This window comes from Polypterus senegalus, chromosome 6, assembly GCF_016835505.1.
Source record: "Polypterus senegalus isolate Bchr_013 chromosome 6, ASM1683550v1, whole genome shotgun sequence".
NCBI classification, from domain to species: domain Eukaryota; kingdom Metazoa; phylum Chordata; class Cladistia; order Polypteriformes; family Polypteridae; genus Polypterus; species Polypterus senegalus.
The window spans coordinates 1,152,179-1,173,249 of NC_053159.1; the positions used below are offsets into that span (position 1 = coordinate 1,152,179).

General features: G+C 45.1%; 1 protein-coding gene across 1 annotated transcript in view; it reads right to left on the bottom strand.

The window, feature by feature from the left end:
* stam2 (signal transducing adaptor molecule (SH3 domain and ITAM motif) 2) overlaps positions 1 to 15,185 on the bottom strand; it is a 31,095-nt gene extending 15,910 nt beyond the window's left edge. Inside the window, exons 1-5 of the mRNA XM_039755214.1 lie at positions 15,029 to 15,185; positions 6,009 to 6,093; positions 5,350 to 5,425; positions 1,770 to 1,865; positions 40 to 186 (exon numbers count right to left, since the gene is read on the bottom strand). Of these exons, the coding sequence (XP_039611148.1) occupies positions 40 to 186; positions 1,770 to 1,865; positions 5,350 to 5,425; positions 6,009 to 6,093; positions 15,029 to 15,068 (444 nt within the window). The 5' untranslated portion in view covers positions 15,069 to 15,185. The remainder of the gene's footprint in view (positions 1 to 39; positions 187 to 1,769; positions 1,866 to 5,349; positions 5,426 to 6,008; positions 6,094 to 15,028) is intronic.
* Positions 15,186 to 21,071: the final 5,886 nt, after the last annotated feature.

A 21,071-nucleotide genomic window follows, 5' to 3' on the forward strand; every position in this document is an offset into this window, starting at 1 on the left:
CAAACAGGCCAAACCCATGTAAAAACACACCAGTAGTACCTGAGAACCTGGACTGGGAAATGAAATGCCTTCTTCTTTCAAGGTCTTTATTGTCGCATTGATAAGGCTAAGCTGTGGGTCCTTCTGAAAATCTTCTGCCCACTCCACCATGAGAACTTTCAGCTTCTCACAAACTTTGGGATGAGCCTAAAAAAAAAACAAAAAAAAAAAACAACCAGCAGTCATAAATCTTGTCTTTACCACAAGCGGCTCAGTGGTGTACGGCAGGTCCTCCTGCCTCCCTGTCCGAGCTGGACGTGCCACCTCTAGCTGTGCTCCACTGCCTTCTCCAGGTCCTTCAATTTCCTCCCACATCCTAAAGGCTAACTAGGGATTCTAAACCGGCCACATTCAAATGAATAACGGTGTGCATGTACGTACAAGTGTACCCTCTGCTGGCCTGGCATTCTGTACCAAGTGCCCCCCTCACATCATACTGCCATGACCAGGATCACAGCAAAGGAAAAAGTGGGCTCACAAAAATGAACGAATCTACTTACTACTTCACCAGAAAAAAATAAATGAATAAAACTATTACTGTGCAGGAATGAGCAAAGCACTCAAAGTTGTGTGGACAAAAGTGTTTGAAACACATAAAAATAAAAAATTCTCTTAAACTCCACATATTTTAATTTAGCAAGATAAAAAGGACCACATGAACATGTTTAAAAAGAAGAAGTCTGGCCTTGCACAGTCAGTTTGTGAAGCTCCTTTATTAAAAAAAAAAACTTTACACTTAAAAATATTTGTTAAGAAAAAATCAATAGCAGCTTAATAACATTCACTGAAAAAAAGACGTAAATGACTAACGTTTATGGCCGAATAACCTTAAAAACCTCAGACCTGCTTGGCAGGAGCCAACCAAGTGCCAGCAGAGCCAGATTAAGACCTTTAGAGGCCCTAAGCATTCCAAGATTTCAGCGCCCCCATATATATGAGCTGCACTCCCTCTCACTAAATGGGACCACCGACAAGACCAAGACAAGAACGACCCCGTGAGCCTCGGTGGACTGTGTGGCACTTCCCAAATTCTCATTTTGTTGTATTCCCAAGATTAATATTCTGTATATCATTTAACCTCTGTTATCACTATTATTATTTGTATATTATATACAGTATATACGTCATTGTTTTATTTAATCTGGGGACCCTTTTTTGTGGAACTTGGTTCAGCTGCAGCATTTACAGTTTTGCACCATATGGTCCGTAGTAAATCCAGCAATGGAAACTTTCCCTTGATGCCCTAAGCAGGCACTCATTTTTCTTAATGGTGTGTCAGTGTATTGCAGGGTCCACTTGTACAGACACAGAGAGCACCACAGAGTTGACAATTAACATAAAAACACGTATCTTTGGTATGGATGTGAGAAGGACATGCCAACTACACTCAGACACCAGACAAGTTGTGGGACTTAAACTCAGGATGCTGGGCCCATGAAGTAGCAGCAGTAATCTCCGCACTCTCATGCTGTCCAACATGACACAACAACAGTGAGAACTACAATGTTACACACATCACACTTTCTCGTTGACGCTGAAATGACACGGTGCGTGCCAAATGGAAAAAATAGAATAAGCCACAACAAAGGCAGCTGCCCAGTTTCAGGAGTAAAACAGTCGGCTGATTTGCTCCGTTTGAAGGCAAATACTTGAACAGTCTCCTTTCATAAAGCGTCACCACCTGAACAACGCACTGAAGGATGTAAATGCAGTTACAGCCAGGATCCTACCTTGTTTAACACGCTACGAACTTCAGCTGCAAAGTCTCGCGAACAAATTTCAAGGTGGAAAATCTTCCCAGCATTTGAAACACAGGCACCCAGCAACTGAAAAAAAAAGTAAGTATACATTAAGACCAAGTAATACTGGGCATACAAATATGAAGAAGGCAAAGGAATGCTTCATTTAAAGATATTGAGGCTTGAAATAAAGAATTAAGAAGCATGCAGACTTTCTAAAGGATACTAGTTAGTAATGTGGAATATTGCCTTCCACAAATATGGGGAGAGTAAAACCAAAACTGTAATTTATACTGAACACAGAAACTGTGAAGTAGTAAGGAAAGATGAACACTGGGCAGCCATACAGATTGCACTTCTGCAGGCAGTTCTGAGGAAATATACATTTACAATTTGTACTCATCATTCTGCATTAAATGTGCCATTTCCAAGGTAGTACGTGTCTTTAGACAAATGAACTTAAAAGAAGGGCAAAACTTTGGTAGCAGGTCCTTCACATTTGCCAATGGCATCAAGCCAGGGAACCCTCGACATGATCCAACTTTTGATTTGCCTTTTTCTGAGATTTACTATGATGGCCTTTGTTGCTGCCACTTTCAGATGCCCGATTGACTTGACCAGTCAGGAACGGGACACTTGGTCTTCTTTCTTCTGCTGTGTTGCTGCATGATGCACTGGCACATGAATCTGGAGGGGACTGCAGAGCGGCTTCTTCACTCCATCTGCTGTGGCAATCATTACGTCAGTCCTCTGAGAAGCTGACAGAGCCAGTTGTAGTGACAACTGTGGACGCCTAGGCCGTGACGCCACCTTTTTGACAACTGTTGATGCCTTGGCACCACCTTTTTCCCGTTACACAGATGAAGTTGGTTGTCTTGGATCGTTTCTCTGCACTTACCCCTCGCTGTGTCTTTACCTTTGTCTTATCTGTCCATAACACACTCCTTCATAACTCTGCTGGGTCATCGCTAGTCTTGCCTTTACTGCTGATGCTGATAAATAAGTCAGGCTGTGGCCTTTATGATTCTGCTCTCTTCTGTGCACCCTAAATTGTGACCTCTTCCCGCCTACAGGGCAGAAGTAGTTGATGATTTCAGTAGCAGATGTTTTTGGTTTTTTCTTCACAACTCTAAGAATTTCTACAACATCAGCAGCCGCATTCCTTTGCCATCCACCAAGTTCTCTGCCAACGTTTTCATTTTTTTTTCAGAAAATACTTTTACTTGATTGTACTACGGACCTCACTGCATTCTTCTAATTTAAGCTATTTTAGTTACGCAGAGTCGAAACCAAAGAGAAAAAGCGAAATCCAGCTTTACATGTTCACATCTCTTGATTGTGTCCACAAGAAGAAAAAAAAAGGAAATTAAGAATGCTTGGCACAAAAAAAAGTGGGATTACTAATGGGAACCATTTATTAATGTTAACTTGCAGAGTATTTGCCAGGAAATCCTCTTAAACTAAGGGCGCCAGTCCCTGCTTATGTTTGATGTTCATCATCACAAATCCAAAGTGCAGTAAACAGGAATATAGCAATTCTGACATTCCTGTCCATTACTTATTGACACAACTATATAATAACACATAGTTATAACCAGAAGAAATAAAAAATGATATCAGATTATCTCTATCTATCTCTATATATCCATATACACACACACATACATACAGTGGTGTGAAAAACTATTTGCCCCCTTCCTGATTTCTTATTCTTTTGCATGTTTGTCACACAAAATGTTTCTGATCATCAAACACATTTAACCATTAGTCAAATATAACACAAGTAAACACAAAATGCAGTTTTTAAATGATGGTTTTATTATTTAGGAGAAAAAATCCACACCTACATGGCGCTGTGTGAAAAAGTAATTGCCCCCTTGTTAAAAATCACCTACCTGTGGTGTATCACACCTGAGTTCAATTTCCTGATTACTGCCACACCTGTTTCAATCAAGAAATCACTTCAATAGGAGCTGCCTGACACAGAGAAGTAGACCAAAAGCACCTCAAAAGCTAGACATCATGCCAAGATCCAAAGAAATTCAGGAACAAATGAGAACAGAAGTCATTGAGATCTATCAGTCTGGTAAAGGTTATAAAGCCATTTCTAAAGCTTTGGGACTCCAGCGAACCACAGTGAGAGCCATTATCCACAAATGGCAAAAACATGGAACAGTGGTGAACCTTCCCAGGAGTGGCCAGCCGACCAAAATGACCCCAAGAGCGCAGAGACGACTCATCCGAGAGGTCACAAAAGACCCCAGGACAACGTCTAAAGAACTGCAGGCCTCACTTGCCTCAATTAAGGTCAGTGTTCACGACTCCACCATAAGAAAGAGACTGGCCTGCAAAAACGGCCTGCATGGCAGATTTCCAAGACGCAAACCACTGTTAAGCAAAAGAACATTAGGGCTCGTCTCAGTTTTGCTAAGAAACATCTCAATGATTGCCAAGACTTTTGGGAAAATACCTTGTGGACTGATGAGACAAAAGTTGAACTTTTGGAAGGCAAATGTCCGCTACATCTGGCGAAAAGGAACACAGCATTTCAGAAAAGAACATCATACCAACAGTAAAATATGGTGGTGGTAGTGTGATGGTCTGGGGTTGTTTTGCTGCTTCAGGACCTGGAAGGCTTGCTGTGATAGATGGAACCATGAATTTTACTGTCTACCAAAAAATCCTGAAGGAGAATGTCCGGCCATCTGTTCGTCAACTCAAGCTGAAGCGATCTTGGGTGCTGCAACAGGACAATGACCCAAAACACACCAGCAAATCCACCTCAAAATGAAGACTTTGGAGTGGCCTAGTCAAAGTCCTGACCCGAATCCAATTGAGATGCTATGGCATGACCTTCAAAAGGCGGTTCATGCTAGAAAACCCTCAAATAAAGCTGAATTACAACAATTCTGCAAAGATGAGTGGGCCAAAATTCCTCCAGAGCGCTGTAAAAGACTCACTGCAAGTTATCGCAAACGCTTGATTGCAGTTATTGCTGCTAAGGGTGGCCCAACCAGTTATTAGGTTCAGGGGGCAATTACTTTTTCACACAGGGCCATGTAGGTTTGGATTTTTTTCTCCCTAAATAATAAAACCATCATTTAAAAACTGCATTTTGTGTTTACTTGTGTTATATTTGACTAATAGTTAAATGTGTTTGATGATCAGAAACATTTTGTGTGACAAACATGCAAAAGAATAAGAAATCAGGAAGGGGGCAAATAGTTTATCACACCACTGTACATACATACATATGATGGAGAGAATAAAAAAAACACACTTAAACATCCTTAGAGAAACAAAGATTGAGATGTGAGGATCTGCAGGCAAAAAAGGAAGCGTAGTGTTGGGTAAGAAGCAAATTTCAAAATCAGGCCTCTCCCTTTGTTCCTGCCTTGTGCCCTGTGCTGGCTGGCATCGGCTCCAGTCCCCTGTGACCCTGGTGTGGATTAAGCAGGTTAGAAAAGGACATGACCTGTGTCTTCATTTACATCACATTTGACAGTAATGTCACCAAAGGAATAATCACATACATTATTACATTTGACAGTAAAGGAAGAGAACAACTTACAGTCAGCGCCTGCATGGCAACATGTGGGACTCTGTGGTTTACTCTTTTCAATATGGACTTCAAACACTCTTTAGCACTAAGAAATTGAAAAGAAAAACACATCAAGTGAGAGGCTTTACTACAGACGAGCACAAATGTGAATGGTTGATGATTCTTATTCACTTTCCAACAAGTGTTCCCAGTTTGAATCATCAGACTCCACACCAGTGAATTTCCCCTTGGGATTAATAAAATATCTATCTATCTATCGATCCAACCCTCATTGGTTTCTGATCAGCAGTGGCAGACATAGCTCTGCATGAACCAAACAGTCCTCTCACTCGCCTTAGGGATCTACAGTATGTTAGTGAAATTCATCTCTACTTTTGGTTTCCCTGTTTTTGGGATTTCGCCAGGGAGGACACTGCTGATCACGCTCCAGCCATTTGTCTATTCAACTATAGAATTATTGCAAAAATGAAGCAAACCTGAACAAAAAGTGGTTTGTCCATCAAGAGTCGTCTGAGATGGGATGAAAACCAACGGCTTATTTACACTTCAATGCACCATCACAGCCATTCAATCAGAAAAACAAGCTAACAAATACCGATTATTGGGAACAAAAAGACTGAGTAAGCCAAACACAAGAAGGCATCAGGCAGTTTGAGACGTCCACCTACCCATTAGGGGTCGTTCCAATGCGATCACAGATGTCCATGATGAGGCCCCAGTCGTCCACCGTGTTGTGTTCATTTGTTGCTTTTTCTGCAGGAAAAAAGGCAGAAGGATGGCATCAGGTTCAAGCACTTTACTGTCACCGTGTAACGCAACAAAATGACTTCTGAGTACGTAAAAAATGTACACGGACTGCAAGTGACCGTGAGTGAGCGTATGCGAGACCAGGAACCCAAGAAATTCCCAGGATGAGTGTGTTGAGGCCCGAATATCCAAAGGTGTGAAGAGACCCCCAACCTCATGGGGCGCCTGTGCGTAGTTATGGAGGACTGAGCAGAGTTAAGTGTCTGTACAGAAGGATCTAGAAATGAACCTCACGTGCTTTCAGTTTCTCACGCAGCTAAATACGAACAAATGCACTGCCAAGATTGCTCGTCAACATTTCAATGAACTGCCTGTGACAGAAATACGCCACAGGAAGATTCTTTTAATAAATGTACAAACTCCCAATAATAAATTAAGAAAAACTAGTTACATTTATACTAATTTAAAGGCAGCTCTGGTTACCAGAAATCCACTGTAAAAAATGTGATATTACTGCTTATTGTAATCCATACAAATGAAACAATACGGATATAAAACAGGAACTTGGACTGCAGATGTTTAATACAAATACAAATCTGAACTGTGATAGGATGTCATCAAGTCACCCCTAACTGGGCAGCCACCAGTCAGGACACGAGACTTTTACCAACACACCAATTAAAGTCCATTTGAACTAAACTGCCATAAACTAAAACATCCAACTGACTGGCGGACTGCTGGACTCCGGTGTCAAGATATTTGCAACTCTTAGACTCGAGTGTGAAGTATTGAATGTCTGAACAAATCTTATTATGGGATGTCATCGACTGCTCAATTCTGCTCTGTACTGGTCATATTACTATTGCACTATTGTGACGTATTGAGGACGACTCGTGTTCTGTTCGCTGCAACACCCAACCTACCTGAAAGGGGGTCTCTCTTTGAATTGCCTTTCCTGAGGTTTCTTCCACTAAATTACGTTTTTTTCGGAGAGATTTCTTGTCTTCTTAGAGCAGGGGGTCTCCAACTCCGGTTCTGGTGGCTCCAAGTTTTTATTCTAACTCTTTTCTTAATTAGTGTCCAGATTTTGCTGCTAATTAACTCTTTGCCTTAATTTTAATTGATGCACAACTTCAGACTCGGCCCCCTTAATTGCTTCTTTTTTCCTTCACTCTTACAGGGGCGGATGTCGACTTTTGTCGCAATTCAGGAGTAGAGGACGGTAATCAGCTGTAAACTGAGACAAAATTTGCCGTTATGTTTTAGTTCGACTCTCTTTGCTAGAAGGAAAGTTAGCTTCATTGATTTAAACTCGAGTAGTGAAGAAATACCATCGACGTTTGGTGGGAGATCAAAGTGAATGTGTAAGCTAAATCTTCGTTTGGCACATTATCGAGGAATCGGACTGACTTGTCGGACTTCGGTTTTGATACAAGTGATCGAAAAGGAAACTGAGGTACCAGCATCAGCTGATCAGTCCCCAGCTGACTGTGGTGCTGAACATGTCCATGTAGCTGATGTGCCCACGGCTGCATTCACCTGGGAGGACCACCACTTACGATGACGAGAGGCACAACCCGGATTGTGTTGCACTGTGACTGCCACTGCTGTATTCCCGCTGGCCATCGCTACTGCTGCCAGAGATGGAGAAGAGGCGCCAACAGCAGCCACAGCACGCAGCTTATGTCGAGTTATGTGTGAAACCACTGCTTTGTGTGCTTTACAGGAAACGGAGTTTTTAGGAAAAAATAGTCAGCCCTCAAAGAATTAATTGGCAACCACACAATAGTTATTGATGCACAATGAACCAACAGATAAACAACAACCTGCGTCCATCACACAATAACTGAAAATAAAGAAAGGTGAAGGAAGGCCTCAGTAATGTCACCCTGCTCAGGTCCACAAAACATTTTGACAGCCAGCGCTCTGAAAAAAGAAAATCAACAGCTTAGGAAACGACTGCCATGGCTGAATGAGCGAGCGCCATGGAATGAAATGACTTCAAATTAAGAAACGGAATGAAATGAAGTTGGTTGGAGTTTGAGGCCTCAACTTAGTTGCTTGTCTGTTGGCTCCCTCACTTCACATCAAATTGACAGACAGACACACAGACAGATAGATACTTTATTAATCCCAAGGGGAAATTCCCATACTCCAGCAGTTTAGGTGCCATTTCAGGAAAAAAACAACCAATTCAGTGGTCAGAGTCTCCAGAAAAGTCCATTAAAATAAGGGGGAAGAGTTAATTAGCAGCAAAAACTGGTCACTAATTAAGAAAAGAGTTAGAATGAAAATCTGCAGCCATAGTAGCTCTCCAGGATTGGAGTTGGAGACCCCCATCTTAGAGAGTCAAGGCTGGGGGGCTGTCAAGAGGGCCACTGCAGCACTCCTTGTGTGATTTTGAGCTCCACGACATTAAATCGTATTGCACTGTATTGATTTAAAGCTCTAGGTCGCTACTGATTTGAACCCTGAAGCTTTCGCACCGTTCTTTTAGAGGGATCTGAGATAATTAATATCAGAATAGACAATCAGCCCAAGGAAGGATCACACTGGCTTTACGATTAGTGACTGAGCCCGTAATCAGAGTTACTTCTACATGAAGAGACCCCCTTAAAGTTTGGGGGTGCTTGCTGCAAAAAGAAAGAACAGGAGAGAGAAGATGATCACCCAGACAAGACACACGACGCCGGTCTGCTCTTCTGTTCGCTGGCGCCCGGGCCACGTCCCCCAGCTGGTCCGATGCACACGTAGCTGATCCCCCAGACTCCCATAGAAATCGTCACGATGACAGCAGCCTGGAGCAGCGCAGCATTCAGACGCGTCTTCACCGTCACTGGTGGCTTTTCTTTCAAAGGCAGTTCCTACTTTCACTGTGTTTCATGAATTTTGCTTCACAGTAATATCAGTTTGCTATTGTTTGGTATCCCGCTGAAGAGCGCCTGCTGTGATTGAGTGTCACTGGGGTCAGGGCTGAGAAAGGACAGTTTCAATAGAAAGTAGTGCAGCGAGCGGTCAGCTGGGTTGGTGACTGGCACAGGCGTCATCACTCCGGTACGGCGACTGGCGTGCGGACACCGTGCTAGTCACTCCCTCTGCTTGGAGCTGCCATCCCCGTGGGCCGCTACTATAAAGCGAAGGCGATGACGCACCCAAACGTTCATCTTGCTCTCAACATTTAAACAGGACACCTAGCGTTACCAGCAGGGCCTTCTCACCAAATGAATGGCACACCAGGCGCCTCACAACCCGGTGAGTCAGATACCTGCCTTCTAAGGTGCCATGTAAAGCCGTGTCCCTTGTCCTGACTAACCTGATCATGAGGCCACGCAAACCCTTAAATCAGGATTCTCAGCTCTGTGCACGTCTGCTGCACTCCACACACCTTCGGCAGCCTCGGGCGTTGGGACAACTGTGCGTTAGCCTTGGTGTCCTGTCGTTTATTACTGGGGCAGTCATTGGTGGCTCAGCTGTCCACAGGCTGACTGCTGATGTGGCAAAACAGCAAAGGCTCAGTCTCTATGACTTACTCACTGCCAGGTCTGAAGTGAGCCACGTCACCTGTTTTTAGCTGTCATGGACATAACTTTGCTTTTTTTTTTACCCTCAAAAGGTGCGCTGGGATTTGCTGTGCATGTCATGGTAACTCGACAATTTGTATTGGTGCCATCTGATGTTGATGTGTTCATGAATGAGCCTGCCCCAGGCTGGTATTCTGCACTCCACTGGTTTTAACCTGCACCTCATCCTGCCAAGAGAGCCATGCAGCCCTAAACTGGATTGAACAAGCTGGAAAGTAAATGGACGCGCTCGAGGAATTGTGAATAGCGCAGCTCCAAAATAAACACTCGGCCAGATTGAGATTCGATCAGAAGAACAAACAGTCTGACTGCTCAAAGCCGAAACCATTAAAAGGCCACATTCTAGAGACCGGGGCCTCATATGCAATATGCTGTGCGTAGAGTTCACACTAGAACATGGCGTGCAGACAAAAGTGGAAATGTGCTTACGCACAAAAAAAATCCAGATGCATAAATCTGTGCGTTCGCCAACTTCCACGTTCTTCTGCTCCATGAATCCCGATCAGCATGAAAAGTAACGCACGTGCACACGCCTGCTGTCCCACAACAACGCCTCTTAATATGCAAATCAATATAAATAGCCCTTAAGCTCAGCGTTCTGTGAAAAGACAATGGGAAAAGCATGGGGGAAAATAGAAGAAGTTCAACGAATACCAAGTGGAGGCCAAGAAAAACGTACTGTTTGTTGGTTTAAACAGTGGGATAAACAAGAAAAGGAAGTTGATCGAGTGACATTGCGTGTCGGAGAAACTCAAAAGCTCAAGTTCACAAAGTTGCACAGTGCCCGAAATAAAAAAAAAAAGCTGTGAGATATCAAAGTCGTTGTGAAAATGCGAGTCGTAGCCCACCGTCTGAGTGTCACATGACTGCTTCTTAGGGTAGAGAGAAAAAAAAAATAGGCACACAGTGGGGAAAAAGCACGAAATGTCAACTTTAATCTCGAAATTTCCACTTTAATCTCAGTTTATATTGTCATTACAGTAGAACATCATAAACTTCATCGTAAAATCGTTTTCATTTACTAGTTTCTCAAATCCCATCGTAACTAAAGTAAAACATTAAATGCTTTGTTTTGTATTTGATCTTCTATATGCTCTGTGTGTGTCAATCACTACGTGATTCTTAAATGGGCTTTCTCTTCCTCCAACAGGACACAGAATCCATTACATTCGTAATATTACAGCTCTCTGAATAATTAAAATACTGAGATGTATATGTGATATCATTTTCATGATGACATGGGAACACAGTGGCGCAGTGATTGTGCGCGACCTTCAATCAAATACTTTATTGCAGCAGTCCTGTCTCTCTCAAACGTACTAACCTCCAATTAAGAATAAGAAACAATCTGCGAACAGAGCGCCCCGTGTTTTCACGTTTAATTATTAACAATCCAGATTATTCAAATGAAGTTTTATCTGTATAATATAATAAACATATTTTGCTGCATTTCATCTTAAAAATGATATTGTCATCATAAGTAAATACCCGCTTTATAAAGTGGCTCAGGTTGTGCAATATTAGAACTGTAGTGTAAGTTTCTAGTGAGGCGATTGTACTAATAAGTCCTAACTGGTCTACAAGGAGCACCTGATGGCTGACTGAGTGTGTTTAGAGCTCTTGGGATGAAACTGTTTGTGAACCGCGAGGTTCGTACAGGAAAGGCTCTGAAGTGTTTGTCGTATGAGAGCAGTTCAAATAGACTATGCGCATGGCTGAGGCAGCGTGTACTTGATGCTGTATACTGATAATTCTCTTCTCGATCAGCTGCTGTAGATCTGTGATTCCCACTCAGATACAGCGATAGAAATACTCCGAGTGGTGCAGTGAGAGGAATATGGAGAAAGATGATCTGCTGTGGCAACACCTAACGGGAGCAGCTGAGAGAAGAAGAAGAAGGTGGTGCAGTGAGAGTAACAATGCTAAAGCAGTTATGGTATTTAGAATAGTTTGGCCTTTCTGTGCTCATTATATTGTTACACGTTAATTACAATCAGATGCCTTAAACTAATAAACAATATGCGGTTAATTTCAGTGTATTTATAAAGTCGCGTCAGGGATGTGGATCTGAAAAAGAAAGGGAAGCCACACAGGAACAGTAGCACTGCTTTGACGCTGGGTGCCACCAGTTTGAAAAACCGAGAGAAGAACTTGTGTACGCCAGTGTATGAGCTACTGTGGAAATGTGCGTGGCTTTAGGTTATATACATCGTGATTTGAGCGTGGAAATGTTCTTACACAACATTTTTGTGCATACACAACGTTTATACAGGAGGCCCCAGGAGAGTGAACATCATTTGTTCACATGCCAAGAACACAGTGTGGCCCTACACAAGAAATCCATCTGCAGCTTTTCCACTCTACCGAGTTTTAAGAACGCAGATATGAAAAACGAGAAAGAGACCATTCAGTCCAACTGTCGATCACATTTGCGTAGCTAACTGCTGGATTTCCTTTGTATCCTTCAGAAAGGCTGTCAGAGTCCACGTCTCAGTAGGTCATTTCAGATTCCCACAATTCTTTGCGTAAAGAAGTTCATCCTAAACGCCCTTCCCCTTAATTTCCGCTGGTGCTCTCGAGGATGCGATTCACCATTAAGCTGAAAGGAAGGATTCTGATGGATCTCCTTTTTCAAAGCCTTTGGAGATTCTGAAGACCTGGACGAGGTCCCAGGCAGTCTCCTCCGCTCGAGAGCAAACCAGTTGTATTCGCTGAGCCAGCTGTAGTGGGACACGTCCCTTCAGTCCTGGGTATGGTGTGCAGTATACTGGCACTGAAAGAACTATTTTTACCAGCATTTCAATCATTTCTGTACCCATTTTAAATGCCCTCAGTTCTTCATTGGCACTAATGTGATTGCAAACACCGAGCCCCGCTCAATTACATAAACAGACTAAATCAAATTTGATTCTCCACAGGGTAAAATCTTCAACACACATTCATATAAAAAGGCTGGAGACTCGGAGAAGGACAATCCCATCACTACAGCTCCTGGTATTGACCAGCGGAGCGAGACAAGGCAGGGAGAAGCACTACGAGATGTGGGTGGGGACTTTTGTTACATGCTATGCTACTTTTTTATATGGGTACTCAGGCCCAAAAGCTGGCACTGATCCAACATTAGTTCCATGATGCACTGGGTTGCTCTCCTCTGCACTGCTTCAAGTGCCGCCATGTCTTTCTTGTAGTGCGGTGACCAGAACTGCACTTGGTACTCCAGATGTGATCGCACTAGTCAGCGCATAACATCCATCGACTTACGCTTGGCAGTTTTTTAACGGTATAACCTAATATTTCATCTGCCTCTTTAATAACATCTGCACATTGCTGAGGCGACGCAAACGTTGGTCAGTCTAAACCTCTAAATCCTTTTCAAAGTTTCCTTCCTGCAGACCTGTGTCTTCCATCTTGTTGTTACAATTGATGTTCCTCTTCTCAGGTGTAGCACTTTGCACTTTTCAACATTAAGCTCCATTTGCCAAGTGCTGGCACCCAATTCTGATGCTTGACCAGGTCTTTCTACACTGCCTTTGCTCAAATTTTAGTAACATTTGCAAATTTCTACCAGCCACACCAGAATCAATGCCATTAATCCATCTTAATAAAAGGACAAGTGACTGTGCGTCTGTCAGTGTGTTCAGCCGGTTGCTGTATCTCTGTTACCCAACATAAGGCACATCACAAACATAAGCACTGCTTTTATGAATATCACAGCAAATGGCATAAAAAAGATGCACCATCTGTTGCAATGACAGACGTATTTTAATACTACTGTGCTAAGTGATCAATGTAGATCTCAGCATTGATGCTTGTAGTGCTCCATCTACTGGAATGTAAACTGTAATGCATTACACTGCGCTTATCATTCCAACAGATGGTGCAACAAACATCTGCAGGACTAAAACACAATACTACAAATGTTTGAGATGTTCCAGCGGATGAAATACCAAATATGTCTGTAATATGCAATAAGGTAAAGGATTAATCAAAGCAGTGTTAAGTTTGTGATGTGCCATCTGTTGGAATGAAAAATGCAACGTGCTGTATTATTACAAATGTTTGTGATGCGCCGTCTGTTGCAATGGCAAAGACATCACAAACCAGACAGACACTTTTCCTTTTATTAAGGTGGATGAGTTACAACATACATTCCAACACATGGTGCACTGCACACATCAATGTGAAGGTCTACGTTGATTACTATGAATTCAAGACATCTTAGATGGGTAGTACGGCTGGTATATATCAGAAAGAGTGATGGTGCCAAGCCAGACCCCTGGGTGACTCCACTAATGACCACACTCCATTTGTCCACTTTGTCTCCTGCTGATTACCCAACTTGAACTTCAGTTTTGCAGGACACCTCTGATGCCTACAGCTTCTAACTTCAGGACGAAACAGTGGTGTGGCAGGTCGGAGTCAAAGGATTTGTGAAACCGGAGGTCAATGCCAGCTATGCGTTGATCTTGTCAACTTGTGCAGTTGCCTGATCCACAAAAATCTAAAAGATTGCTCTGGCACGAGTTTGCCTGGTCACTGCTCATTAATTACCACGAGTGGACATTAAAAATCCAAAGACAAGTCCTGCATCAGTGACCTGGCGACATCCACTCAATTAATCGATGATTACTTTACACAGCACGACCCACAGCGACCACCGGTCACCACAAGAAAATCTACACGCAGTGTGGCGAACTGGTTACGGCTTTGGACTTCAAGCCTTGAGGCTGTGGGTTCAGTTCCTACCACTAAAAAAAAAGAAAGAAACGGAAACAATTGTGTAAAAAATGTGGGTGAAGAACTCAGTCAATCAGTCAGTGAGATAACAAGAACGAACAAAACAAGTCAGTAAGCTGGCAAGCGAGCCGAAGCTCTGAGCGCTGCCGTACTAACTGATCCGTGAAGCTGGCATTTTGAAAAGGCGCTACGAAACCAATGACAGTACTGGGGGGCGCGGACCTTAAGGTTTCGGGTCCAGTTAAGTCATTTTCAATCATAAGGCTGTTCGGTTAGTAAAACGTACGACGTCCAGCCGGTCAGACGCCCCGCCATTACCGTTCGAACTCGGCAAATTACTGAATGTAACCCGCGCCGAGCGTTCGACAAAACCGACACCTGATGAAAAGCGTGACCAGTTACAGCACACGACACGTCAACAGGAGGGCGGTCATCTCCTGCTGAACATTTTATTCTCGTTATATTTAGTTTTACTAACGATAAATGGATACAAAGTCGACAGTGGCTGTTTGCGGAGGGGCCCCGAGTTGACGAGTCACTGGACTGGGAGATCAGCGGCAGGCCACGAAAACACCGGGGAAGGGGAGAGGAGCAAACAGACCCCACCGGCGGCGTCCACTCACCCACATCTGGATCAAAAGGATTGGGAGAAAATAAAGGCATCTCCGTCTCTTCAGCACAGCCTCAAGCTGCTTCGCCCTTCACACAGTTCAAGATGTTTTGCTTCCCTACAGACTCCGACCAAAAAAAAAAAACAACACCATCAGCCGTCCAACTCTTCTCAAGTTCACCAGTTGAACTTCCGCATTCTTAGGCGGCTCAGAGACTGCCTGAACGAATCCCAGTATTCAAGCCTTGTTATTAGTGTCTACAGATCGATTTTGATCGACTCTTGTAGATTTTATAATATACATTTGTAACATAATTATCACGAATATTTTTATTTGTTTCATTTTGTATATTTTTTAACGACAGGCATATCCTGGGAAGCCTCAGAGCTGAACTAGGCCAGCGCGTGATCTGTGGGGTTTAAAAAAAAAAATAACAATAAAGCATCGGGCGCGCGCAGCGGATCGGCGTCTGGTAAAGCACGATGTGACTTTTAAAGAAGGTAATTTTAAGTTTATATGCGGACAAAGAGTATCAGAAACGATCACTCTAACAATAGAATAGCATGGCAAGATTACCTGAAAGAAATATGCAAATAAAGCATAACAAACTTAAGAAGAAGCTCCCATTACATTAGCGTGCTGTATAGACTGGGCTCCCAAACCGGGACACTTGTGAGTGGGCTGACCGGACCGGACCGTCAGGGGCTATCCGTTAATGCAGCAAGTGCGCTAGACTCAAATAAACTCGAAGACTCTCAGTTTGGGGGTCGGGGCAGTTGGTCATACCCCCATGGAGCATCGGGTGACTTGTGAAAAATGCACATGAAATTTGAATGGGTGGGAGGGGACATTTTTTTTTCAATTCCAGACCCCTAAATATTTAAAAAAACAAACTCTCGTTTAGGCCCATTTCTGTTTTAACTAATTATGTTTTCGGTCTTCCCATAAAAAACTTTTATCCTCATAATTGGTATGAATATGAAATTCACATGAAGTAGTAAACGACCTGGCAACGAATGTGAAATTCTTACAGCAGTCGATACCGTTAATGAAGACAAAAGTGATGTCCCACCAACAAGTATTGACTTTCAGATGCATTTTTATGCAGTGTAGTTATTTACACAGGGATACTGTAACAGAAAAGGGTGGAGTGCCCTCTCAGGGTTGGGGGAGAGATCCTGCCCCAAGTGGAGGAGTTCAAGTATCTCGGGGTCTTGTTCACGAGTGAGGGAAGAATGGAGCGTGAGATCGACAGGCGGATCGGTGTGACATCCACAGTGATGCGGGCTCTGCATCAGTCTGTCGTGGTGAAAAAGGAGCTGAGCCGTAAGGCAAAGCTCTCAATTTACCAGTCGATCTACGCTCCTACCCTCACCTATGGGCATGAGCTGTGGGTAGTGACCGAAAGAACGAAATCGCGAATACAAGCAGCTGAAATGAGTTTCCTCCGCAGGGTGTCTGGGCTTTCCCTTAAAGATACGGTGAGAAGCTCAGTCATCCGGGAGGGGCTCAGAGTAGAGCATCGAGAGGAGTCAGATGAGGTGGCTCGGGCATCTGATCAGGATGCCTCCTGGACGCCTCCCTGGTGAGGTGTTCGGCACGCCCAACCGGGAGGAGGCCCCGGGGAAGACCCAGGACACGCTGGAGGGACTATGTCTCCCGGCTGGCCTGGGAACGCCTTGGGATTCTCCCGGAAGAGCTGGAAGAAGTGGCCGGGAGAGGGAAGTCTGGGCCTCTCTGCTTAAGCTGCTGCCCCCGCGACCCGACCTCGGATAAGCGGAAGAGAATGGATGGATGGATACTGTAACAGTGCTGATAAAGTTCCTCAGCCACAGAAGAGTCACCCACACCGTGAGCTGGCATTCCAGCCTGCAGAAAAGCAGCTTCAAAGCCAGCGGCAGGGACGCCTATAAAAACGGCAAGCCTGCAGTGTCGAAAACAGAATACCAACTAGTGCAGCAAGCGCGATTAGGCTTTTTAAGGACAGCGAGCCATTTAACAGAGCTATGTAATGTTAAAAGAATCCATTTTGGCACTCGGCACCCGCGGTCCCACATTGGCGACAGAGGCAGGACAAAAACCCCCAGTCTGATTTTAGCAAGCGCTGAGTGCCACCGAGACCACAATGGGCCTGCTTTGCTTTTTTGAGGATTTGTTGAAGCATCTTGAGGTTGAGCCATTTGCAGCACCGCCAGTGACCTCTCCTTCTGCTAAACTCCATTGTGGTCTGGACGCTGGTGGAGCATCTAGTTTATGGAGCTTGAACAAGTGTGACAGATTAAGTTGTCGCTGACAATAGGTGAGCCATGTGAAGCACACCACACAGCCAAAGGACAAGGCGGATCATAGAGGCATTACTGAGCAGCAATGGAGGGAGAGTCCCAAAGCGGAGATCCGGACCTGGACTGGTGTTTGCAGTGTCAGTTCAGCGAAGGGACACAGCCAAGAGACCAGTACATCTGCAGCTCCATACAAAGTTCACCTGCTGTGCCATCTGACAACTCGGCGTCCAACATCCCTGCCGTGCCACCTGACAGAGAAGCGCTCCAGACCCCTGCTGATGAGACCTCGTCACGAGCTGCGCAGTTGCAACAGAAAAGATCTCCCTGCCGTTTCGAAGCCTAGTGTGCCATTTCTGGGAGTTGGAGGTGATTGCTGGGGACAGTGAGTTTGACAGGAGGGCTACGTAATGATGCTGCGTGAGGGATTGCTGGCATCCTTACCCAGTCGGGACACCCTTTAGAAGGAAGGACAGGGGGAGACCTCTTACATAGGGCTTTGTCTCCCCCAGGATGCTAGATAACAGCAAGCCTGGGCTTGTAGCTCCACATGGGTGCCTGCAGGGCATACTGGGCATTGTAGTCCCAGGGGAGAGCCCTGTTGGGTCCCGGGGAAGCTGTAGGATTGGGGAGTCCCTACGTCGCCTCACCCAGAAGTGCTTACAGACCACTTGGGCAGAAGATTGGGAGCATTTCCAGGCTGGCTGAAATAAATACTGGGAGCTGCCTACCTTGAATCCTCGAGCCGGAGTCGGGAGGAAGGAGTAGAAAACTTGCAAGAGGAGCAGAGGAGGCAGTGACTGAGAGGGAGAAGAAAATCAAAATTGTGCTTGTGGCTGTGGTGTGGCAAAGCGCTGGCCTGTAACGAATTGCCTGTGATAAAGACTCAGTACTTTGACGTTTGTGCCCGAGCCTTTGTGTCAGGTGTTTAGGGAGCTGGAGCGCCCCCTGGTGTCCACTGCTGACAAGCTGCATTATTCTTCGATGTGTCACTCACAGTATGAGCTGGCATCCCATCATGCAACTGAGCAGCTTCAAAGCCAGCAGCAGGAGCGCCTATAAAAAGGCTGCAATGTCGCAAACAGAATTCCATCTAGTGTGGCAAGAGGGATAGCGAGCCCCCTAAAACAAAAGAGCCATGGAAAGAATGAAAGAATCCATTTTGGCACTTGGTGCCATGCCATACCATCTTCAAAGCCTGCTGCGTCCTGAACAGCGTTGCTGTGGGGCTGGAGCCTAGCCAAGCGAGCCTCAGGCACAAGGCAGGAGCAATCCGTGGACAGGGCACCAGGCCTTCATAGCGCTACAGTCTTCTTCTATAATACGCTACCGTGGCTGTCCGGGATTTGACCTGAAATTTGGTACACATATACTACGTTACGTCTGCTATCCGCATTTGGGGTGATGATTGACCTCCAAGGTTATTCCTCTTTTTATGTTTAGGTGGCTCTGAGACTGGGGATCTGCACTGGCAATAGGAAGGTTGCCGGTTCGAATCCCGTAAATGCCAAAAGGGACTCTGCTCTGTTGGGCCTTTGAACAAGACCCTTAACCTGCAATTGCTCCGTTCCTGGGTATGACGATCATCTGCCTCCAGCCCTCCAACCTGCAGGGAAAAACTTGGGGGTAAAAACCTCATACTGTTCCACTCCATCTGAACTACTGTGGTGTGGTGCTGAGGTGTCGCCCGTTGCATGGCTGCACTCGGGTCCTAATCTGGGATCCTGAGTTGGTTTGTCGTGTTGCGGGTACAGCAATGCCCGTATCAGCGCGTGCTCCGAATCTCCTCCTCCTCCTCCTCCTCCTCCTCCTCCTCCTCCCTATTGTAGAATCAACTCTTGGCAGTGGCCAGCAGGGCGGCGCATGCATATGGGCGCCATTCTCATCCCTACCGCCTTCGCCGTCACTTCCCCTTCCTCTTCATATCTAAAGTCTTCAATCTGCCTCAAGAATGATTTACGCGCCAGCTTTAGTGAAAAATTAAGGAAAACGTACTAAGTAATTGCAACGCAAACACTGACTTCATCAGTTTTAAAGTGAAAAGATGCCGACGACAGCAGAGAAGAAGCGGGCCGCTAGGGTGGAGGAGACAAGAGCTGCTCAGGAAGCGGCAAGCGCGTCAAACTCTGAGCAAACGAATGGTAAACGGACAGAGAAAGGGGAGGAAAACTAGGAATGCCAAGTCAAGTGGATTCACTGCACGTTATCATCATAGCAGTGCATGTGCTGTTACTGGTATTAACAATAATATCCATCCATTGTCCAACCCGCTATATCCTAACTACAGGCTCACGGGGGTCTGCTGGAGCCAACACGGGGCGCGAGGCAGGAAACACACCCCGGGCAGGGCGCCAGCCCACCGCAGATTACCAATAATACAAAACTGCAAATAAAAGGAAACGAGACACAATATAAAGTGTACAAGTTTCAAACTAAATGTTTGACAAAGTCAGGGCGAACAATCCAAATCTCAGTCAGTCGACTCAATCAATGAAGAGAGTGCCCACCTCACAGAATTCACAGCACACCAATACGGGACTGCAGTGCAACAGAAATGAGGTACCACGGGGCAGGGGAGGAGTCGGAGTCGCTGCAGAGTTGGGATGAATATTAAAAAGTCACCAATGTTCTGGAAATGTGTGTTTTGCTCATTTACGTCGAGTATTTAGTAGTTCTAGGCGGCACGGTGGCGCAGTGGTAGCGCTGCTGCCTCGCAGTTAGGAGACCCGTGGGTTCACTTCCCGGGTCCTCCCTGCGTGGAGTTTGCATGTTCTCCCCGTGTCTGCATGGGTTTCCTCCCACAATCCAAAGACATGCAGGTTAGGTGGATTGGCGATTCTAAATTGGCCCTGGTGTGTGCTTGGTGTGTGTTTGTGTGTGTCCTGTGGTGGGTTGGCACCCTGCCCAGGATTGGTTCCTGCCTTGTGCCCTGTGTTGGCTGGGATTGGCTCCAGCAGACCCCCGTGACCCTGTATTCGGATTCAGCGGGTTAGAAAATGGTAGTTCTAATTTAAACAGATTTTCTCTACCACTTCTGTGCATATTTCTTTGAACATTTTTCCAATATGTATTCATTTATTTATTTTTCATTTACCAGCAGAAAATGGATACCCAATGCTGGCTGGAGTAAAAGAAAGTGCCACCTGCGGCCACCAGATGAATTCCCAAACCACAGCTTCAGTGACTAAACTTTGCGTACCCGGGGTGAGACGCTTCTCTAATGAGGCGCAGGGGCAGCCGCTACAAAAAGTTCCTCAAGGGGAGCAAATTCCAAAGAAAAGGCAGCGGGAGGCCATCCCTATAAAGAGCGGTTAACGGACAAACCCGGAGATGATTGTTGACTTTAGGAAGACTAAGAGTGACCATCTGCCACCGAACATGGACGGCTCAACTGTGGAGCACCAAATTCCTGGGTGTCCACCTGGCAGAGAACCTCACCTGGTCCTACAACAGCAGCTCTTTAGCCAAGAAAGCCCAGCAGCGGCTCTGCTTCCTGCGTAGGCCAAGGAAAGCCCGTCTTCCACCAGCTACTCTAACAACATTCTACAGAGGAACCAACGAGAACATCCTGAGCAACTGCATCGCTGTCTGGTGTGGAAATTGCACAATCAGGAATCATAAAGCCCTACAACAGATAGTGAAGACAGCTGAGAAGATCATCGGTGTCTCTCTTCCTTCCATCATGGACATTTACACCACATGCTGCATCCGCAAAGCCACCAGCATTGTGAGTGACCCAACACACCCTGCACACTCACTGTTTACACTTCATTCGG